Raw genomic sequence first — 24,037 nt, 5'->3', positions numbered from 1 at the left:
ACTGACTAGGCTGACTAGAAGCCATCATCAGAAAGATACCACCCCCAAACCACCTTCCTGAGAAGTCTTACCCAGGCACACTCAAGGCAGGAGGACCCCCAATCAACTGCCCCGCAAAAAGTAGTTCAGGCCTGACTGTGCAGCACACATGCCAGCAGGGGGCGCTGCTACATAGGCCCAAACCGTTTGCAGGCTGAACTGCCATCTACAGATCCCAGACGAAGGCACAGGAAAACAGGTATAAGAGTAGCTGGAGTTCAAGATTAAATAAAGGGGCCAAAAGAACAGCCTGCAGAGAGTATGGCGTAGGAAAACTGAAGTGCTCAAGGCCAGCCAAGAGACAAGCGCGTCGCCAGACACCTCCCACCAGTAGCTGGAAGATCCAATGGAAGGTGTCAAAGGAACGCGGTTCCTAGCCTGAGCTGGAGCTTCATAGTCTCAGAAGAGGAGAGGTGCCAGGCCACAGACTCCAGGGTAAGGGATGTATGTCCCCCTGTGCTGAAGTGGGACTCTGAACAATGCCCCGCCAGCAGCGGCTCCCTTGAGAGGCCCACGACCTGAGTGGGACTCTAGCCCCCATCTGATCCAGCTACAAAAGACCACATCTCCAGAGTGAATTCGGTAAAACAAACAAGAGCTATGGAAACTGGTAAATATTTTTCCTTTTTCCCGGGGTCTAACAGATTTAAGCCCTGGTTATTTCCCTGAAGGAAGATTTTCTGGGCTTTCTTTTTCAGCCTAAAAATTCATTTAATGGAAATGTTCTTCATATTAGATTCTCATTCTTTCTCCACTTTAAAGTGGATGCTGGGAACGCAGGTGGCCGGGTAAGTGCTTGCTTTCTCCCATTTAAACTCTATTTTCTGAATAACTAAAACCGGCTGTGTTCTCTCGTCAGAGGTTTTGATTAATTCTATAGTTGATTTTAAAAAAAAAAAAAACTGCTCTTATGTCCAAAATAGTGCACTACTTGGACCGATTCCTTAATGCAACTCATGCGCCTACTCCAATTTGTCGTGCTGAAGGTAAAGAAAACAGAAAAGGAGAGACAAAGTCAGAGAGACGTGGAGGGAGGGGGTCGAACGCACTAAGACATTGCCATAAAGTTCACACATTTCCTGCCTCTGGGACCTGCAGATACGACACACATGGAGCCTGGAACACTCTAGAGAGCGAGCGTCTCCACACAGGAGGCCAGGGAAGAGGGCAAGACCATCTCTACCTTCAGAGTGGAGGAAGTGTGTTGTTGCCCTTCCCCAGCAGTCTGGAATAACCGCTGGGCATTAACACCACACATCAATGCAATTCCATCGTTCGAACACCGCAGGAACCCGGGAGCCATGAGGATCGGGGAGAAACGTGTTAGGTTTCGCCAACTCGATTGGGAATCTTATGTCCAAGGACCTAATTACTTTGGCAATGCGAAATAGGGTGGAAGAGTATGACCGGGTTTCCTCCCTACTCACCTACTCACAGTGAGAGAAAGAGGGGGGCTTCGCTGGGACGAAGTTCAGTGACTCACTAAAGCAAAGGACACCCCTGCCAGTCAGTAGTGTTACCAGCTGCGCATGCTCACATCAATGCCCAGGCAGAGCGGTGCTTAGCTAGCAGTCCCTCCTAAGGTCCATGGCAAGGTTGGGACAATACGGGATGATCTGGTGCTGTCAACAGCAGTCCCTTTATGTGATTCATGCCCCATGGAGCTTGGGCTTCTCATCCATTAACCATATATGACATGTGCTAATGACCCTACAAGGATCTGGGGAAAGTCAACAATGATCTACTTCCTGGCTTACAAAGTATGGACAAACCAAAGTAGCCGCTGTGACTATGGTTTTCTTGGTTGTCTTTGATTGACTAGCTTTCCCACAAGCTCCACTAGTGACTACAGGGGTAAGCCACCCCACCTGGTGCATTGAGGGGAAAAGATTCTCCTTGGTGCAGATGGATATGTCAGGTCTTGAGGATACATCCCTTTTACCAGAAGCGAAAGAGGCTCCTACATCTACCATTCTTGGTGACATCCCTGGCAATAGTGAAGGGGAGAATACCGTGCACTTAATCTTGTAACTATAGATGCCATCAACTTGGAAGGGAGAAGACAACCATTACAGTCAATGGGAGAGTTCAGTGACAATCCTTTTGAAGAGCTCTCATGAGCTCCCAGAAAGCTAGCAGAATTGGTGATGCGATGATTTCCAGGCAAATTCTCACTGGAACAATGCAGTGGACATGCTTTTGAATAACAGAAAGTGCAAGATCTTCGGAGTTACACTGCGCCTTGAATTCTGAGTCTGACATCCAAACCCATCTCTACAAGCAAGGTCCACAGGAAGGTTAACTGAGCTTGGTCCCTCAAGGATTTCTGTATTTAGAAGCAACGTAGATTAAGCTAGTATCTTCTGATAGAACCTGAGTTCAAGGGATGTTACACACACACACACACACACACACACACACACACACACACACAATCAAATATATCAAAGAAGCAAAAACCTTCTGAAACATTGGCATGGCACATTAGTCCATTAAAAACAGTAAGGAATCCTGCAATGGAGACAGGTACTGAACTATTTAGCTGTGCACCTCTCACTCGGCCACAGGTGGTTGCAAATGTTCTGGAGAAATAAAGGATCTTTAGGAAACATGGAGATAGGGGTTGGGGATTTAGCTCAGTGGTAGAGTGCTTGCCTAGCAAGCGCAAGGCCCTGGGTTCAGTCCTTAGCTCTGAAAAAAAAAAAAAGACAAAATAACAAAAAGGAAACATGGAGATAATGTATAAAGTACAATGTATGTCTGGAAAAAATGGCAGCTACTACCTTATAATACATGATTTTCTCCTCCCCACCCTGTGTTCCTATATCACTCAACATCCATGAACAAAAACATTAATGGTGCTCTACCACTTTGGTGTTTGATGCCACAGCTAATCCATGGGAGACCAAGATCTGAACTCGAATCTGTCTGAATCCAATACTGTTACACATGCTGCTTCCCATCCCTCCATGATTCTGTAAGAGTCAACCCTGCTGTGGAAAGGGAGGGGGGCTGACCCACTGAGAAGGGGAAGCCAGGCTCTTACCTGATGTCGGACTCCATCGTCCCCAACACACTGAGTGCAGGCCTCTTCGGGGACACAGCTGCCTTCCAGCAAGACTTGGTGTTGGGGGCAGAAGCAGCCTTCTGAGGGGTGGTCGCCACAGAAGCTAGTGTTTCCATCACAGTACCGAGGGCAGCCACGCTCACAGTGGTTATATATCAGGGATGGTGGGCATGACATAGCTGGAGACAGAGAATGAGGTCATTCTCAATGGCCTATACCAGCCGGAAGCACAAGAAGGGCATCCAATATCTGACAACCTTGCTAGAGCAGACATGACCAGTTTTCCCCAGCATTCATCCTCTGTCTTCCACTCAGTCACTCAGAATAAGGAATGCAATGCCTCCTGTGTGGGTAAGTGCAATCACATGACTATGTTCTGACCATTGGACCAGAAGAAGGAGGCAGTAGGCTATGAGTGGGTTCCAGGAATCTGTCTTATTTTTAAAAGACAACCATGCCTCCTTTCCATACTAACATTTGGACCCTGCACTTTATACCCAGAGCTGCACCTTAAACCATGGGGAAGACGACCATGCCCAGGATCAATGCCACCTTCCTGTGATCACCTAAAGGACAGGAATTCCTACCTCTCTGCTACTTGAAGCCAAATCTAATTGCAACCACTTACGGGAAAGCTCCGAGGCTCTTCCTGTGGAATACGGACCTATCTGAGGCTTTAAAATCCTCTTAAATAAAGACTCCGCGGTGGTGAGGAGAAGCCTTGGAGGAAGCTACGAGGCAAACTCCCATCTCACATTACAACCTGGCTTGGCAAACTCCCTCCCACATCCATACGGTAGTTTCCAGATATCTAGAGCACAGGGTTTTTCTCCACAGTAAACAGCAAAGACATACACAGAGCAAAGAAACAAAGAAGGTGCTTTCCACAAAGCAGAAAGCAGACTTTGCCCGTTGGTCTGCAGGCAGGTGGAGTAGGAGCAATACCACCCACAGAGACATAAAACCCAAGAGCTAAAAAAAAAAAAAAAAAAAAAAATGGCAAGGCGGGGGGGTGGGGGGGCAGGAGTGGAATAGTCCAGGTCTTCTGTTCTACTCTGCCAAAATTGAAGTGCCGGGAGACTAAGAGAATAGCCAACCACTAGATGAGCCACCCAAGTCCTCAGCCAATCACTAGATGAGCCGCCCAAGTCCTCAGCCAATCACTAGATGAGCCACCCAAGTCCTCAGCCAATCACTAGATGAGCCGCCCAAGTCCTCAGCCAATCACTAGATGAGCCGCCCAAGTCCTCAGCCAATCACCAGTCCTCAGCTCCAGGTCAAAGAGGCTGAGAATCTGTGATGGTGGACTCTGAGTCACACAGGTTTAAAAGGTCTACACTAGCATTCCCATTTATAAATGAGCAGTTCTGAGGAGTCAAAAGGCAAAATGCCATTCATTCCCCACTTCAAGATTCTGCCCAATAAATGTTCATTACAGCTTGGTGGGATTTCGAATTCCGTTACTGGTTACACAACACTTAGCCGATGTCTACCTGTGTCTAAAACATCGGATTCACAACTATTTGAACATAAAAGTCCTGCATTTGAAGGACTTCTATATCTGCAGTCCTGTTTGAGCCTAACTTGGTGATTCCTAATAGGAAATATAGGGATTTTGATCCTCATCGGGCAGATGAGAGTCTGAAGCCCAGAGAGCGTGAACAAGCCTATATTCGGTTTGTCGCCAAGGTGCAGGGGCACATGTGGGCACTCACCACAGAAGTCAGTTGTCCTCCAATCAACACAGACTCCATTAGTCCGACAGAGATGGGCGTAAGAAGCAATCACCTCACACACTCGCTCCTGGTGGCAACTGTCTTGCTGGCAGATTGTATGGAATGTGGCTGGAGCGATGACCTTGTGGCATTCAGCAAACGATGCTGAGAGGAGGACCTGGCAGTGGGAGCTGTCAGAGATGGGACACTGCTCTTCAGGAACAGACTGGCATGTGCTCCCTGGCTGCTGCACGGTCCATTCCTGGATAAGCCTCTTCCAGTCTGTGGTGACCGTGCCATCTCGCAATGTGAAGTCATTGGCCCCATTTTCGTCACAGATTCCTGGAGCGGCAACAACAAAAAGACAGCAGTGCCAAAGACAAGGCCATTCTGCTCATGCAAGGATGCCCTGAACCTGGCTACTGGATGCTTGAAACGGGATTTAGTAATCTAAGTAAGCACCGACCCACACAACCCCCTTGGAAGCACAGAAAACAGAAAGGTATATTAGCAAAGGAGGAGCAGAGAGAACCCCTTCTTACCACAGAGACCATACATCTTCGAAGCAAAGGTCTTGGGGCTAAGCTGCAGTTGGAACTCGTTGTTTTGTGGAGTAAATGTGAGAGTGTGACCAAGATGGGTGAACCTGACTTCATACATGATAGCACCATAGATGCTGACTTGCATATTTCCACCCACGTACGGGGCAAGGACGGGTCTCCCATTCACTGCCATCTGCTCAGACAAGAGAAAGATCACCAACTGTTCCAGCTCAGTGATTCTCAACCTTCCTAATGCTGCAAACCCTTTCATACAGCCCCTCATGTTGTGGTGACCCCCAATGATAGAACTATTTTCGTTGCTACTTCATAGCTGTAATTTTGCTACTCGTAATGTAAATTTGTTAATTGTAATGTAAATGCCCTTCTTTTCCAATAGTCTAAGCTACCTCTGTGAAAGCATCAGTCAACCCCCAAAGGGGTTGAGAACCACTGTTCTAGCTCATCCCAGAACTTCACTCTGTGCTTCTTGCTGAAGCTACTGAAGGTCCCTTGCAGGCCTCACACTTATCTGACTGAAGAGTCACCCACAAAGTCTAGCGCTTGTCGGCAGCTCTTCCAGAGTAAAGAGGCTGTTCATATTGACCGTAGAGAACTGTATAACACCATGCAGGCAGCATGCACCTGAACCAGAAAGCCCAGGCTTCAGGGAACCTGGGACCTCCATAGACAAGGGTGACCCTTCCCAATAGGCCACGGAAGTTGCCATTGCACCAACTACTGGGACAGCGTCTCCAGGAAGAAGCACCTGCTGGCCTGGGTTCAAGTCCTCAGTCTTCCTTCTGAGCCCTCGCCATGAAGTACATCACACATCGAACATATTAAAAATGTACTTACATTCGGCAGCAAATGTAGTTTTGTTGTTAAAAAAAACTTGGAAGGTTTTTTTTTTCTTTTAATCACTCTGACTTTTTAAGATTTCTTTGGCTATGAGCTCCTCGTTTGATATATGACTAACTCTGATTTCTGAGCAATTAGTGTTCGTACTCAGGAATTCTTACCAAGTGAGAAAATCTAGTCTACAAGTTGTTCTCACACCATGAAATATTTATGATCTCTAAATGAACGAGTAAAGAAGTTGGCATACTATAACCTTTTGTAAGCATTTAATCAAACATTTATTTATAGCACTTTGGCAGTCTCCTCTCTAAATTTTGAAGCCATACGTCTTGTCAGGGCCCTAAATATTTTTCAAAGGCCCTGATTTAGGCACTAAATATTTCTGTTTGGAAAGCCCCCAGGCCTTGAACACTGGGCTCATAATGCCTAGTGTGCCCATGGTCCCGGTGCCAACCCAGTTTCTTATCAATGCCAGAAACTGGGACTAAATTCATAACTTGCTATCTAAAACTGATCCGCTCTCCCAAATCTGGACCCAGAGCAATGTGAAATCATGCCAAGACCAGGGAGACGGCAAGGAACCCCACTGAAGGAGGAAGCGCCCTGCTAGTCAAGTAGAAGGCTGACTCTCAGGCAGCGGCAGCTAAAACCAGCTCCGTGCGGTTTTCCTGAAGCTCTGCTCTGCCCCTGCCATGGATCTGTAGAAAACTCCCCTCACCTCCATGTCACTGCGCAGCTCAACAGAGAGGCCAGCATGCTTAACCTCGATGGTCTTCATGCAGGTTTGCACGGCCCCAGGGCTGCAGGCCCCATTATGGAGGACCACTTCCAGGTCCTGCTCCTTGTTTTGAAAGATGACGTAGGAGCAGTTGCCGGTAAGCTTGAAATTCTGTCCATCGAAGGTGACGATGTGCCGAGTGGAACTGCCCGTGCACACACCTGAGTGGGGGAAGCAAGTACTAGATGGGCATTTCCTGCAGCAATGCACTCATGCTACACATAGACAACGTGAGCCAGCCCCCAGGGTGAGGGAGGGGGAACGGGTCCAGGAAAGGAAGTGAAGCTTCAAGGGTATAGCGTAAGGTTGTAAGCAGGAGGAGGTAAGCAAGTTGTTCGTGACCTCATTGTAAAGAAAACTCACCTCAAGACATTACACAAGAGAACTATTTCCCTGGGCCAGAATAAACAATTCCATCTCAGAGCTCACTCAGGAACCCACAGTCACTCACGTAATCAGAAACTTCTCAAGGGCCCTATTAAAACATGAGGTGAGCAGCCCTCTCCTGCCACATGTTCCTGCTAGAATGGGCTACCTCACCACCGTCCAAAAATTGAATGGATCCAGGTGACCATAGGCAAACTTCCAGACTGAGTGAAAATAAACCTTTCCTCTTTTTAACTTTGCGGAATCAGGTATTTTGACATAGCTGTGGAGAACTGAATAAAATAATGCCTACTAGTGAGCTTTTCAGAGTGTAGGGTCAAGGAAACCGCCTCCATTACCAATGACAATGAATCACTACATCCCAAAACAAAGACTGTTAACCAGAATGGCTCTGTCCACCCCGACACCAACTGTGATGTGGTTAGTTAGAGCCCAAGAAGCTCAGAATCAGATTGCGTTTTGCCAATTTCTTACGTAAGAGCATAGTTAAACTCTTGGACTTCAGAGACCGTCTCCTGTCTCTCTTGTCTAATGGGACGGCAATCACTTCTCCTGGGGATTATCGTAAGAGTGGCAATCTAGACTAGACGGCAGCCTAACAGTACACGACATGAGTGTTTATGTTTGATAAATAGATCTGTAAATCTTATGACTAGGCCAATGCCACCGATGAAACTTAACAGTGTGGGAGGCATATAGACTCTTAGGCACTTCCATTTTCAGAATACTAATGTGTCTCTCAACAAACCATCACAGTGTACCCCTGTTTGCTAGCCGGGTCTGTCTGTCTGTCTTCTTTCTTTTCTTGTTTGTGGGTATTTTGCCTACACGTGTGTCCTGGGTGACTGTGGAGGCCAGAGGACATCAGCTCCTCTAGAGTTGGAGCTGTACAGAGTTACGGTGGGGGGTGGGGGGGACAGGAATCAAACTTGAGTCCTCTGGAAGAACACCAAGTGCTTTTAATCAGTGAGCCATCTCTCTAGCCCCTACCAGTTGTAATGAGCCACATCTATTGATACACGCCATTGTGTGACACACTCCTGTGACACATAAAAGGTTAAAGTAACCCAGCTACAGAAGGAGGATCTGAGACCTACACAGTAAAATGTTCTTAGAGAGCTACGAAACATCTTCAAAATTATACCACTCATCAGTGCACCCTAGAGTCCACTTTACCTCTTCTCTCCTTTCTCCACATCCTGGTATCTCACGGTCACTCCACAGATCACAGACGAATCTACAACTGCGTAACACCTTAAACCTTTAGTCTTGTTGTCAAGAACAGCGGATACACACTACCAGAGACAACCGGCAAACCAAAGATTGAAAGAGACCCTGGGAGTCGGAATCAGAGCTCGGTGGTACTGTGCTCGCATGTGTGAGCCTTCCAACCAAGGGGAGGAAATGAGAAGGTATTTGGCAACTGAGATGTGACACATGAAAAGGAGCAAAGAGGGAAACCAGGGGCCTGGAAAGACATTTCAAAACATTAAAACACCAGAAGCCGTAAAATTCTGCACAGACACCAAGGAGATGGCTTTCCCACACTGGTGTCATTGAGTACGAAACCTCCTAAAGCCCTGATCCACACAATGAAGAGAGTGACAAGAGTCTGTAAAAATGCCTTTGAAGGTGACTCCTCACTCAGTGGAGACTCTCCCCAAAAAATGTCAAAGGGGAAAACTAGACAATGCAATACACACTAATTTAAATTTACTCAAAACTTTATAAACCATAAAAACCACCTTGAGTAAGAGCTGTCAAAACTAAGAGAAGAAGCAAGGCCGGCGAGGTGCGCTTTCTGCTGAGACTGACAACCTGAGTCCCGTCCCCAGAGCCTACATGATGAAAGGACTGGGCTCCCTGAGTTGTCTGCTGCCTCCCACATACGCTCTCAGACACACAAAATAAAGCGAGTAAACTGAGAAGAAAAGAAATATACAAAACAGAAATCGGTGTTGAAAAAGTTGACTGGACTCTGGAGAACAAAAGATTGGAAAAAAAAAATCGCAAAGTGAAGGGCCCAGGGAGAATAGACCAAAATGAAAATGTAATGAGGAAAGACTGAAGAAAGCAGGAGGGTGATGATGCTGTGTGTGTGTGTGTGTGTGTGTGTGTGTGTGTGTGTGTGTGTGTGTGTGTGTGTGTGTGTAGGAAGTCAGGGACTTAGAGAGGAAGTCAAGATAATGTGAAAACAGAGTCCTTTAAAAGACATTAGAAAAGAATTGACATTTAACGACTGAGTCTGACTCATGAGAAGATTCTGGAACTTAAGGAAGACTCAAATCTAGATGTTGAAAACGTGTGACAAACGTCTGTTATTTTTCCCCCAGGTCAATTGGTCCTCAGTAAATCTGAGGTTTGATTTTCTTTTTTAATGGTAGGAGCAAAACTATTCGACTTCAAAGATCAAGAACACCTCCTGCCAGGCATCAGGTAAAAGTATCACGTAGTTCATGAGGTGGGAAAAAAATCCAATTTGTCACAGGATTCTCAAAAACAATGTACTAAGTCACACAACCCCTGAGTGACATTTTCCAGAAAGAATGGGAAAGTGAATCAAGAACAGAGGCAGAGGGAAATGAGATGGAGGATAACATCCGTGATGGGCAGGCCACAGAGTAGTTAAAAGGCATCGTTAAAAACTGACTTCCCGGGCTGGAGAGATGGCTCAGTGGTTAAGAACACCCGACTGTTCTTCCAGAGGTCATGAGTTCAATTCCCAGCAACCACATGGTGGCTCACAACCATCTGTAAAGAGATCCGATGCCCTCTTCTGGTGTATCTGAAGACAGCTACAGTGTACTTATATATAATAAAATAAATCTTAAAAAAAAAAAAAATAATGAGACCCAACAGCATAGTTTTAAAAAAAAAAAAAACTGACTTCCCAATTAATGAATGATTGACTGAGGGGGTAAGAGGAGAGGTGAGAAACACCAAAGGCCATCCATGTGTGTGGAGACGTCACAGTAAAATCCATCAGTACAGACTACACACTATTAAGTAAATACAATAAAAACTAATAAATGGCATAGCCCAAGAAAGGCAGGGGAAGACGACTAATGTAAATAACCCTGGAAATCCAATCTCACTCTGAGACTGTGTGCACAAAGGACTGCACACAAATGCTTTAGTTGCTGGGCTTGCTTTTCATAAGGGTTGTGGAGCAACATCATGTGTCCTCTAGAATTAGGCAAACATATTGTGGACCAGTGAGACCCAAGCTTTCTTGGTGTTTGAGAAAGGGAAGGATGGAAATATGTAGAAAGGACTAAAGTCAAATCAAAACGGCACCTAAGGGCCACACTTGGATCCAGGAGACAAGAAGAACACTGACACTAGCCAACTGGTTATTCAAAGCAGAGAAAGGTAAGAACCCATGACATGGCGGCATTAGCACTTATTTGACCAATTAACTAATGAGAGGTGTGGGAAACTTCTTCCTTCTGATTGAATTCTAGCCTACATGGTGGGGATGCTGAGAACTGAAATCCCTCCTTACTGTGTGAGCGGTACAGAAAAACCTGTCAGTCAATCATCAGTGAGTGCTAAAGCTACTATGGGGCAGAGGCATATTTCTGTTGCCTTCATGAACACCATCACTACGTACAATGAATAGATCAATAAAATTATTTTAAGAGAGGCTTCTAATTCTAAAAGAACTTTCAATTTAAAAGTAGTTAATTCCCCAACCTAGTTTTGTTATGTAGCCCTTTCACTCATGGGTACAAAAAGAAGGCTGTGAATGGCTGGACCAAGACTACCTCAAGAATACCTCCTTTGTTGTACATCTCCTATGAGGGACAAATGGGAGGGCCAAGCCCAGGGAGCATGAATTTCAGGAATCAGGAGATAAGTTTGTGTCCTACTCAGTCACAAGGAATTCGGAACCAGTGTCTAATTCTTGCCTGAGGAGTCTTCTGGCCACAGGTAAACATGTAATGTTTGGAGAATTCCTCACTTGGTCCCAGTGGTAGGAGCACTAATCTTGGGGACTGGATGGGAGCTAAAAGGATGGCCTGGGGTTACACTCAAAGCAGTCCTTCCTAAGAGAACTTCCCAAGAGCAGGACTCTGACAGAGAGTGAGTCACAACAGACTGAATAGAAAGGCATTGGAAGTTTTGTGTGGAGAACTAACAGCCAGGCAGGACTAGAAACAGAAGAAGCCCAGGGCAGGACTTCAGGAAAGCCTTAAGGGAGCTTAGGCACAGCCCTATGGTGCCTTCAGAGCCCATCCATCCCTTCTTCCTGTTCCCAGCTTTGAGAGAAGCTGTCCTTGCTTTTTTTCCCCCATCATCAGGCAATGGATGTCCTGGCAAGTATTTAAACTCTCATCAGGTTCAAAGCTTCAATCACTCACTAGCCATCTAGTTACTGACTGGGACTGTCTGATGACTGATGTGACCATAGAATTCTTTATAAATAAACAGAAGTAACACGATCTCTAGGGACCATTTATTTAATGGGACATGTATCCCATTAAATATGTTCTGAAGGGAGAGCAAGATGTGAAACCCAGTTCTGACTGGATCTCACAATTATGTCTGTCTCCACTGCTGAGTGTGAACGGTCAGAAGAGCAATGCTTCCTGTGGTTCCGTTTTATCTGGAGAAAGGAACATCTCCCAAAGAGAGACAGGGTGTGCGGCAGAATGGTACATGTGTGTGCTGAGGGAGAATAGGTACCTCCACCTGTCTGCTCCCACACTGGTTGTCTACCCATCAAGATAAAAACCTGCTCCCCTATACAATATAGACCAGGGAAATTAAAGACTCACAAGGGCAGGTCCAGCGGCAGCCACAGGTCTCCTCCACCCGAACGGGAGACTGGCTGTTGGAACATGAAGGCCGGGGTCCATGGTCACAATTGACCCGATGACTCTGCAACAAGGTCTGACCATTTGCCAAGCAAGTCACTGTGTGGCACTGATCTGGCAAGGTCCAGACGTCTCCAGGCTACAGAAGGAGAAAACAGATTTGAGAAAGGACCAGGATGAGGCACACCAAATCGAAGTCCACCTACATGTCACTGCCCGCCTCTCAGCCTCTCCTTTCGGCAAGGAGGCTCTACATAAGCCAAGAAACATAACACAAGATTTACAGAGGGACCCCCCCCCAAAACAGGTTAATAACATGCAGGAGAATGAGTCCAAGACCAGCCAGAGTAGTTAGCCAATAGAACAAGAGCCCCAACACATATTTCTAACCTTTCCATCCGAGTCATCAGGAAGGGACTTACCCTCTTCTCGTTCCCATCCTCATCCACACAAACTCCAGAAAACCCTGGAACGGACACAGAAGGACTCTAGTCAGCCCCATCGCCGAGGATCTAAACATTCACAAGGCCTGTCAACACAGCTCTAAGAGGAATGTGAGCCGGTTTCATGCTGGAGATACGAGGACACAAGGAGATGATGACCGTCCTGTGGCCCTTCAGACGTTCTTTATGACAGCTAATAATTGGGAAGACATTAGCCATTGCGTGGTGGTAGCATCCGTTAACTCCTTTCATGCCTTCCAAGAGTGGGTGTGGGGTGTGAAGCCAGATCACATAAAACTTGAAGGAGATCTGCTTCATGATTGCTGCCGAGACAGCCCCCATCTATCAGGAAAAGCTCATAACTCTATAGATAATTTTAGTTTAAAACTAATTACATTAATATATAAACCCAGGCCAGAAAACAAACCATGTTGCTAACCTAAAGTCAAATAGCCTGTGGTCCTACAGCACTGGAGTTGATGGTGTGTTTCTAAAGCCCTTTCCATGTACACTGAGAGTAAGCAGAGGACCTTGGTCCATTAGGATGCTGGGGTTCCTTTCTTATCTCTCTCAAGTCTTTCATCCAAAATCCCTCCACGCAAACAAGCCAGGACTGCCTATCCTTAAAAAGCCAGACAGAAAGTTCAGGCAGAAGCAGGATTATACACAGGAAACTCTCCAGAGACCCCTAAAGGTGGCAGTGTGTGCCTTCACAAAGAGAAATGTGAAAGTTCTGGTCCATGTGACAATCTTCATTTAAGACTAAATTTTATATACAGGTGTCTTTCAGTCTTTGGAGTGGTAACTTTGTTTTTATGGGTTTTCTGGTTTGGTAGTGGTCACGATGGTAGCAGTAGGTTGAAAAATGAAAAAGAAATATATCAGAAGACTCACCAGAACACAGTCTGTGGAAGAAGGAGTTTCCCGGGGTGACCATGGTGAGGAGGTCTTCAACTTGCTGGAGCTTTACCACATTGGAGCTGGCCCCAGGGCCTGCCAAGATCCTCAGCTGGGCTTCATCATATCGATCCCCAACCCCAATGGGGAACACTGCCACCCCTAAATTATCCAAGCAACGAGAAAGGGTCTATGGTCAGGTGAACACAACATATACACTACATCAAGCACCGGTACAGAATGAGCCTCATGCAATCCAAGCTGGCCACACACACAGCAAGCCTGGGAGGGAGACGTCCACACAGGCAGCAGGCGCTAACGAGCCACTGCTGGGTATCAAACCCTGTCCTAAGCCATGGGGAAGCTAAGCCAATAAGGTTCCTGCCTCCCGTCCTCATAGCCAATGCCAGCAGGACACAGATAGCAAACATACACAATAATAAACGTACGGCAGATGTAGAGAGATGCTTGCAAGAAACTATGAAACGGGAAGGACGGAAAATACACAGAGGATGAGAATAATCGTTTCATGGACAAAGACCAGAGATAAGGATGAATATGCAAGAGAAGAAGCAAAGCCTGGAGTGTGCAAAGCCCCATCAGCCACAGCAACATCTTCTTCAAAGGAGACGGAAAGCCAAGACCACAGAGGAGCGGCAGACGCTGGTCTGTACAGCTGCCATGTTGACGATGAGCCATGAGAGTATGGGAGCTGGGGTTCCAGTCAAGAAAGCTAGCGCACTCTCACAGCTATGAGACGGCAGGAGCAGGAGTCTCAATATTTTTTTTTCGAAGATGCAGCTCTCTGATTGGGTTGCATGGGAAAGAAAAGGCAGAGCCAAGGGTGCTGAGATTGCTAACTTCAACAGCTCCGAAGAACGAAAAAGATGACAACGGAAGAGAATGAGGTAAAGTCGGTGCAGAGCTGGTGATGAACTGAGACCTAAGCTGAGGTGAGGTGAGAAGTCTGAACTTTGAGGTCAGTGGTCCATAAATACATTTAGACCCATGACATTGCATAAGATCACTCAAGGGGGTGAGCATGAGAAGAGAGCCAGTCTCTGAACCTAGCTCAGAGGTAGTGTTTGTCTAATGTGTGTAAGGCACAGGGTTCAATGCCCAACACTGCAAGAAAAAAGAAGAGAAGGCAAGCCCACCCACCCATTCCCGCAGGATCTTGGTGGGGTCTCGGGATTGCGCACTGGACACTTACGGTTGGATCTGGCAGCATCCACTGCTGTGTCCACCGAATCCAAGGAGGTATCCATGATGATCATGACCACTGCTTTGGAGGCTCCAGGCCTGGCTCCATGGATCTGTGAAGTTACATAGCGCACGGCAAAGGCCAGAGCATTCCCTGAGAGCAGAGAACGGTCCAAGTCAGGACTGATTTTAAGGATGGAGTATTCTAAACCCTCTGAGCAGTGGGCGTAAGGCTGACCCATGGTACATTCAGTTCTGACTTGGAGCAATACTTCACCAAGACTGCAAAGAGACACAAAGGAACATCTAGACCCTCACAGTTGAAAGAGGAAACTCAGACCAAGGAGTAAAGTTACTGGCCAAGATCACTGAGTCACTTAAGCCAAGACTCAGGATCAGAACACAGGTCCTACATTTAGCTTGTGGCTCCAGGCATTACCAATCTGGCTGGGGCCGCCCTCCTGCTGCATGAGGTCCACCAAACTCTGTAGATAGGCTTTCTCCTGGGCCACATTCCACGGTACATCGATGGTATTGATGCTTCCGTATTGTATCACGGACACCTGAGTGAGATGGGGCCCTAACAGGAAAAGGAGAAGGGAAACATTTAGAATCAATGAACCCCAGGAAGATCCTCTCCCTCACCTACAACTTCATGGGCATCCCTCACCAATGTTGGCCTTTGAGATGAAAGCTTTGGCAAAACTCTTCATCTCATCAAAGGAAGATGCAGGCAAGCTAGAGGAGCCATCCAGGAGCAGGACCACATCCAGGGGTTGGCTGCAGTCTGCAGAGAGAAACAAGAAGATGAGTACACAGGTCACAGGTACTAATGGAAGATCAGCCATCAGCCCCCACAGAACCACCCCCCTCCCGCAGGGCACCAGTGAGCACATGTTTGCCAGGGAGGTCAGAGCATGGGAACGGGACAGGTAGAAGGACAGAGGGGACAGTTTCTGAATCCATGGATTTACTAGATTGACAGATATTGCAAAGACTCCAGCTCTACCTACAGGCTGTTCAAATGCCTGCAAATAAAAGCAAGGGGCTGCCCTCTCTAAAGAACAGGAAAAGCAATTGGGGCTGTTGATGGGGAAGAAGAGGACCAGGAAAATATTTATATGTATATGTATGTGCATATATGTATATATGTATATGTACATATGAAAATGTCATTCTAAGACTCATAAGTCTGAGAATTAACTAAATAAGAGAAAGAAAACATACTTCTGTGTTATTGGGTCTAAAACTGGTGGGAAAGAGGGGAAAGAAACAGAACAGCATGTAACTGGGAAAGAGGCTCTGACCTTTGAAGGAGTCAAGAAAATGTGGCATCCGTGCCTGGGAGAGAAGGAAGTTGTTTCATTCAGAGAAGTAGGCAGGGCTGAGATCATTGCGTTAAGTGAAATAACTCACAGATATCACATCCTTTCTCATGTGATGAATCTAGGAATCCATATGTAAACCGTGTGTGTGTGTGTGTGTGTGTAATGAAAGTAGAGGGCTGGGGATTTAGCTCAGTGGTAGAGCGCTTACCTAGGAAGCGCAAGGCCCTGGGTTCGGTCCCCAGCTCCGAAAAAAAAGAACCAAAAAAAAAAAAAAAAAGAAAGAAAGAAAGAAAGAAAGTAGAAAGGGGGCTGGAGAGATGGCTCAGTGGTTTAGAGATCTGATTGCTCTTCCAGAGGTCCTGAGTTCAATTCCCAGCAACCACATGGTGGCTCACAGCCATCTTTAATGGGATCGGATGCCCTCTTCTGGTGTGTCTGAAGACAGCTGCAGTGTACTCATAAATAAAAATAAATAAATCTTTTTTTAAAAGAAGAAGAAAATAGAAAGGAAGCCATTTGAAGGGGCCATCAAGAAGGACAGAGGAGGATGGGTACTCTGAAGCATATGTAGAAAAATATAGTGAAACCCATTATTTTATGGGTTAACTTAAAACATTCATTTAGAAAGCAAATAAAATGAGCTTGTGTGTCTTCGAGTCTCTAGGGCAGGTAGAGTTCCTCTGTCCCAGGCCAGTCCCAAATGGCAGGCACTCCAGTTCAAGCTGGCCACAGCTGCAGCCAAGGAAGAAAACACCCAGACACTTTCAGGTACTTCCCTTATTAGCAGAAAAATCAAAGTGATATTAACCAATCTGAAGCTGGTTATAAACAAAAACGACTGAGCACGGGGATGGAGAGATACTAAAAGTAGCTCATTCTTCCTCTGTAAGGACACCAGCTTGTCAACCTAGCTACTAAGGAGTACTGTTAGTTATAAGGTTCAACGAGCCTAGACAGTGACTTTAAGGCCAGTCTGGGGAACTTAGTAAGATCCTATCTCAGAAAGAAAAGGGAAGGAGGGCTGGGTGGCTCAATGATTGAGCTCTTGCCTAGCTTGGTCTAAGCCAGAGGTTCAAACCTAAGTCTGTCTCATGATAGAAAAAAACAAACAAAAAAACCCAACAAACAACTAGTTATGATTTGATACCAGTATAGGTTAAGAAGGCAATGGTTTAATCCTAGTTCTCAGAAGGCAGAAGCAGGAGGATCTCTGTGAGTTCGATGCCTGGTCTACACAGGGAGTTTCAGGCCAGCCAGGGTCACACAGTGAGATCCTAACTCAAAACAAAGCAAATAAATAAATAAATAAATAAATAAATAAATAAATAAATAAATAAGCAACAGTAATGGCGGCACTTTTTAGCTGCTATGACGTGCCAGATGCTGCTTCAAGTACAAACAGTTGCTAATATCCGCCGTCCATAGATGAGGAGACTGGGAAGCCCAAAATTATCAGCTAGGAGTGGCAGTTCCAGAATCCGGCTTCTGGATTTGCATGCTTAACCTGAACATGTCGCCTGGCCTCCCGGCCTTGCTTCTAAGAACATAAGCTACTTGGAATAATTCCACAGGCCAGCATGGCCCAAAGGACAGTTAACAATCATCAAAACTAGCAGAAGTTACCTGCCAGGCAGAAGTCCAGATCAGGACTGGGCAGGGAAGGAAGAATTAATAAGATTTTCAAGTTTTCTATATATTCTCTGTACTGTTTAAAGTTTAACAATGTCAACCACCACTGAATTTATGAGCCCAGGCCCTAAGAGGAGACCCTTCCCACCAAAAGAATGACAGGGAAGCTCTCTTCCTGGAAGGTAGGACGAATCCTGGAGGGCAGATGCAGGGCTTTGAGCACATGCAGAGAGCCAGAAGTTAGCATTAGAGCCCAGGGTTACAGTCTCATCAGATAATGCCCGAAGTGCAAGGTCATCACACACTGGGTACCAGCATACCAGGGAGAGGGGGGAGGGTGGGCAGCTGCAGCCCCTCCTTGGAGCAGCACGTCCTCAGGACCAGGTCGGGAGCCTCTCGGGGAAGTGTCTCAAAGTCTTGGATGAAGATGGGAGCGATGGGTCTGCTGATCCTCTCCAGTTCCTGCAGGTTGGCCCTGGAGCCCACCCCAATGGGTACCACCTGGATGTCTCCAGGCAACCTCCTGATCTCATCAGAGGCAGGGTTCCCCGTGACCATGTAGACCAGGTTAGGTGCCTGCTCCCGGTCCCCCTGGCTGGGAGAGAAGCTGTGCTCAGAAAGGTACTGCAGGGCCTGCCCAGTGTTTGTCCTGTTGCCCCCCTGGTAGCGGATCTCTCGCACATGTCGCAGCACATCCTCCTTGGACTGGGCCTCCTTGAAGGTGTACTCCACGTTTACTGTGTATGAGTACTGCAGAACTGCGATGTGCGTCCCAGCCGGGCTCACATCCATGCGCTGGATAACCTCCTCCAGGAACTCCTTGCTCTTATTGAAGTTGGCTTCACCAACTTCGTCTGACGCCTCCAGGACAAACACCACATCCAGAACCAGAGACTTCCTTTTGGGTCCTGGTGATGAAACCCCAGAGATACCAGGGCTCACAGTGATGTGTGCTACCTGTGGAGGCTTAGTAGGGGCTGGGGCCTCGGGGGCAAGGTCACAGAGGTAGTTAATTATCTCATCTCTTCTCTGCTCCAGCTCATCCACCCCACTAAGCAGAAAGGCCTTGTTCTCAGGGGCCTGCTTCTCAATGAGGCGGATCTGTTTGAGGTTGGCGTGCGGCCCAATGCCCACAGGGATCAGAATGACCTTCTTCTTCTTGAAACCTTGGAGATAGCGGGTGAAATACCTAGCCATCCGTTGGGGCTCCTGGCTAGCGGTCAGGAGCAGAATGACACGGGAGGCTTCAGGACGGTCAATTTTGCCAAAGATCTGGAACAGTGTGTACTTCAAAACCTCACTGGTAGAGGCCAACTGGCTGCCCACATACTTAATCTGGCTGGCGATGCGCCGAAGCTCTGAGGGTCGCTTCCGGGCCCTGAGCTCAAGGTAGGCATGGGAGCCATCATGGTACTCTACCACTGCCACGCGGATGCGCTTCTGAGAGATGTGTAGCCTCTCCATCGTACCCACCACAAAAGCTTTGAGCACTTCAAACTCAGCCTCAGACAGCCTGTAGGAGCCATCCAGGAGGAAGACGAGATCCAGCAGCTTGCTGCAGTAGAAGTTGTGCAGGGGGGGTTCGGGGGTGTCCTCAACATATGGGGTGGTGGAGCTGACTGGGGCATCTGTTGGGGGTACCACCAGGCCTCCGGGCTCTTGGCAGGCTTCACAGGTAAGGTTCACACCATCACAGTGACTGTGGCGGAAGGGAAAGAAACCAAAATGATTCAGGAAGGGACTATGGGCAGGTAGGACCACCTTGGGGTACACCATAGAACGTCCTGCCTGCTCCAGTCAAGCAGGTCTCACCCAAGAGAGATGCCGTTTTTGACATTTTTTCCCAAAATGTGTCTTAAATACATACAGAGAGACAGAGACAGACAGACAGAGACAGACAGAGATACAGCAAGAGAGAGACAGAGACGGGGTAAGGAGGAAGCAGAGGCTTCCTACTCTGTTATTCTAAGCCCTCCATAGCCACGTAATGTTGACTTCCTTCCAATCCATGTCTCTAGCCACATTAATATTTAATTATAATTCAAACCTTCTTATAAGTGTCTCTGAGGACAAATATCATTCTAAAACGTTGGCCCACGCTGGAACTTGTGAATGTTCTACTGGAGATAAATGGTTTACATTAGAAACCATTATCGACGTTATGAGAACTTAAGCTGTATGGATTTTGGATCGTGTTTAATTATGTTGGACCTCAAGGAGAAGAAGACAAACTAGAGTAAGAAGATTTTAGGAAGATGGACAAAAGTTTAAAATCATTGCTTCATCTAGCAGAAACAGGATGTGGGAGGACTAGGCGTGTTGCAACTAGGAAGTGATGATAGCTTCACTGTCCACTCTGCCAATAAGCACACGCTGTCTACCAAGTGCTGGCTAACCTTCAGCCCAGCTCCATGATACCCACAAGTCTGTGTTGAGTCATTGCCCAGCCCACAGATTTATCTAGTTCCAGACGAGTCTCCAGCCTTATGTAATCACTGTATCCTTCAACCATGCCATGTTCTAGAAAGCAAAGGGGAAGAAGGCCAGACCATGAGGAAAATCACGACGGGCTGTGGTGAGGATCTACCTCCATTGTGCACCTTTGACCTTCTATCTTTATAGTAAGTACAAGAAGGGGACAGTGCCCTAAGTCTTGGGCATGTCCCATGGCCTCACTGCCAGCCAATGTCCTCAACCTGCCTTGAAACACTCATGTGCCCCAGCTGAGGGGACAGGAGACTCTTGGCGTTTTCATTCCCTTTGAGCTGGACACCCTAAGCAAGCTTGCAGTGAACACCCATACCCCCTTATTCCTCGGGTCTGTTTTGGTGCAAGGAAGGTAGGTAGAATCTTACTGGGAAGTTAATTCCCACTTCCTTATAATCTTGCAATTTATGGCCTCGATCCTTGGTTAACGGTGCGTGAGTGCACTACTTCCTGGTTTCCTGCGTTTGCTAGAAAATTCACCCTGGGCAGAGCTCACTCTTGTTTGCACAGATGGTGGCGGCAGGATTTGGCTCTGGCAGCTGCAGCCACAGCCCCTCCCCAGTGAGCCCAAGTCCCCATTAGGCTCGATTGGTGTCAGGGAGTGGCGCTGACTATGTCAACGTTTTAATGAATGCTCCCTACCTAAAGGCAGGACTTCAGAAAGCCCAGGAAACACCCTCAGGACCCTTCACCTTCCCAAAGCCAGGTTCCCAGAGTTTGTTCCAGCAAAAGCCCAGGGTGGGAGAGCCCCAGGGTGACAGCAGCAAATGTCTTCCTGCACAGCTCTGAAAGCCTGTGGTCTGGACCACAGGATGCTTAAGTTATACTTGGGGGCCAAGAATCCCATCTCCCTGTCCCCCCGTATTTACAGATCCCCCCAAATTTTTAATATCCATAGATACTTGTCCTCATATTGGATGTGATACCCAGCTAGAGTGAGGCTGTTTACTACCCATGCTGCTTATCTATTATACTGAACACTCCCCCCCCCCAAAAAGCTACCTGTTTGCTACAAAAAAAAAGAGGGAGGATAAAAATTCTTGAGAAGCATAAAAAAATCTGTTTAAAACATTGAGGATGGAATAGCACCTCTTAAAGAAAATCAGACACTAGAAACAAACCCAACAGAACTTCAAAGAGATGGGTAGGTAGATAGGTGGGTAGGTGAGTGCATCAATGGATAGAGGGAAAGAGGGAAAGAGGGAAGGAGGGAGGGAAGGAAGGAGGGAGAGATGGATGGATGGATGAGTGGATGGATGGATAAATGGATGATGGATGGGTGGATTGGTGGCTGGATGAGTGGATGGGTGGGTGGGTGGATGGATGGATGGAAAGATGGACAGACAGACAGATGGACTAATTAAGTTCACTCTCAGTTTATGCTGCCTGGAAATGTTTTCTAAAGCCCAGATCCTGAGGGCCTGAACAGGAGGCATCCAATCAACGAGTCTGCCTTACCAATTCTGACAGTGCTGAGGGTCATTGGGACTCAGGGTGATTTTCTTCCCGGAAGCCAAGCGCCGACCAGCCACCTCACACACAGGGCAGTCTTGGGCATCCACACAGGTCTGCAGAAGTTCATCCAGGATTTTCCCTGCACAAGACACCTCATTAGGAGGCCACCAGTCACCTCTCATACCAGGCAGGTCCATCCCCCTGCCACTAGGGGAACCTGCTCAGAAACCCACTCCCCAGGCTCCCCCGTGGTCACCTCAACACAAAGGGAGCACCCTTCTTTCTTGGTGCTTTGTCTGCCTCTCTGAGAAGCTGAGACGGAGCTTCCTACATGACGTCCCTCCATCCCCCAGAGTCCTAGGGCAAATGAAATCTTATCCCCAAGGGCGAGGAACAGCTCAGCTCACTCTTCCCAAGCATGAACTCAATAACTTTAGAGCTGGGCTATCCAACACACCATGCGTAAATTAACACACCATGTGTAAATTAAGCATAATTCAGTGAGATGAGGAGGCCTTTCCTCAGATCTCCTAGGCATCATTGCATTGGACGGAACATTGTCATCACTGCACGTTCTGCTGGAACGTGCTGCTCCTCTAAGTCCTGAGGCTGAGGCAGAAGGATGGTGAGTTTGAAGACAGCCTGAGCTAAACAGCAAGACTCTAAGGGGAGAGGAAAAGAGGGAGGAGAAAAGAGAGGGAGGAAATGAATGAGGGAGGGAGGGAGGGAGGGAGGAAAGAAGGAAGGAAGGAAGGGAGGAAGGAAGGAAGGAAGGAAGGAAGGAAGGAAGGAAGGAAGGAAGGAAGGAAGGAAAACAAACTGCTCTATATGATAAATCCACAAATGGGCCCACACCAGAGTGTTTAAGACGCAATGGGGTATGGTTACGTGGAAAAGCACAGGTGTGGGGAAAGAAGCGAGTTCTTTCCTCGCTACTGAAAAACCAAAGGGCAGATGATACAACTCCAGTGCGGCAAAACTCAGAGCTGGCCTTGAAGAAGCGATCCCCCCAAACAGATTTGTTTGCAATCTGGGGGTTAGAGGGAGGCACCCCTGGGCAGTGGAGGGCAGGATGAAGAAGGACCGCACCTGTCTAAGAACCCATCCCTCCAGCCTGCTCCAGCCAAGGAGGCCTCACCTGGAGGGCAGTGTGCATGGCAGCCCTCCACACACTGTACAGGACAAGCCAGAGGCTCAGGGTGCTGGCATGTGACCGGGCAGGCGGGTGCACAGCTGTTATAGCGCCACTCACACTCATAGCTGTTTTCCCGAACGTTCCTTTCTTCACAGCTCTGGGCTGTGGAGACAAAAGGAAAGATGGTGACTATGGAAGCATCATGGGACCCTCGGCAATGCAAGAAGCCAGTGTCCCCCTCCTTCCAGAATTTCTCCAGAAGTCTCTACCTCTCCATCTCCACTCCACGACCCTACTCACAGTCCTACTGCGACTTCCTCACCCTCGTCACCGTCGTAACCCTCTTCAGAATCCACGTTCCCCCCACACACACTGTTTTAATTCCATTCAGAGTCCACATTCTCATCATCTCATTAGGATGAACTGTTGCATAGCTTGGCTTCAATCCATGCCTCTGTCAGTGCACTGGAGTGGTCCCTCTCTCTCAGGAGAGTGCTCTCCTGCCCCCCGCCCCGCCCCCACCCAGGCCTTCAAGGCTGTGCATCTGAGTCTGAACTCACGGCACAGTGTGGGTTTCCTCCAGGCTACCACCTGGCCATGCTGGGCGCACACGTGGGCATAGGCAGCGATGGTGTCACAGAAACAGGAGCAGTCCCCGATGGACTCACAGGAGCAAGTGTCATAAATGCAGATGTCCAGGTATGGCTCGGGGTCCACCTACAGAAAGAACCTCAAGTGGCCTCAGCCTGAGCTGGGGAGAGAACTCTGGCTTATGGTTAGGGTGCAAGGGGTGGGGTGGGGGCTCCTGAGCCAAAGAACTGTAGAACACACGTCCCAGAGAATGGATGGGGCGAGGCAAATGCCTTTGTTTCTAATCTGGATTATTAAGAAGTACTAAATAAAGCAGGACTGCCGGCCTCTCCCGTGTTACAAAATGTCTTCAGAATTTGCTAGAAGGTTCCCTCTGCTGTGTCCTGCCTAGCTGCCTGCCCTTCCCTGTAACGGTGAGTGTGAAGTAATTTTATATAAACACACATAGACTGACCACCCTCTTTCCTTGCCTCAGTGCTATGTAGAGATGGACCGGAACATGAGGAGCTACAGGGCAACTTTGCAAGACAGTGGATCCTGGCTGGGCTTCCTTGGCTTTGATCCTAAGCCTCCCTGTAGAGAGGAGTGTCCACTACAACCACGATCAACCACAGTGGTTACTTCTTACTCTTCTTATCTCTATTGTTTGATGCTGTATGTTAT

At 47.6% G+C, this 24,037-nt stretch overlaps 1 protein-coding gene across 2 annotated transcripts in view; it reads right to left on the bottom strand.

The window, feature by feature from the left end:
- Positions 1–24,037, bottom strand: part of Vwf (von Willebrand factor) — a 134,858-nt gene that overhangs the window by 24,550 nt on the left and 86,271 nt on the right. For both annotated transcript variants that reach the window (XM_063285420.1, NM_053889.1), the window contains exons 25-38: positions 23,344–23,500; positions 22,787–22,945; positions 21,652–21,787; positions 18,027–19,405; positions 15,420–15,536; positions 15,189–15,329; positions 14,760–14,903; positions 13,544–13,708; positions 12,629–12,672; positions 12,168–12,345; positions 6,940–7,160; positions 5,364–5,556; positions 4,822–5,163; positions 3,086–3,285 (exon numbers count right to left, since the gene is read on the bottom strand). In XM_063285420.1, the coding sequence (XP_063141490.1) occupies positions 3,086–3,285; positions 4,822–5,163; positions 5,364–5,556; positions 6,940–7,160; positions 12,168–12,345; positions 12,629–12,672; positions 13,544–13,708; positions 14,760–14,903; positions 15,189–15,329; positions 15,420–15,536; positions 18,027–19,405; positions 21,652–21,787; positions 22,787–22,945; positions 23,344–23,500 (3,576 nt within the window). The remainder of the gene's footprint in view (positions 1–3,085; positions 3,286–4,821; positions 5,164–5,363; positions 5,557–6,939; positions 7,161–12,167; positions 12,346–12,628; positions 12,673–13,543; positions 13,709–14,759; positions 14,904–15,188; positions 15,330–15,419; positions 15,537–18,026; positions 19,406–21,651; positions 21,788–22,786; positions 22,946–23,343; positions 23,501–24,037) is intronic.

Source organism: Rattus norvegicus, chromosome 4 (assembly GCF_036323735.1).
Source record: "Rattus norvegicus strain BN/NHsdMcwi chromosome 4, GRCr8, whole genome shotgun sequence".
NCBI classification, from domain to species: Eukaryota; Metazoa; Chordata; class Mammalia; order Rodentia; family Muridae; genus Rattus; species Rattus norvegicus.
Note: the sequence above shows the minus strand (reverse complement) of the source record. Positions and strands in the feature narration are given on the sequence as shown.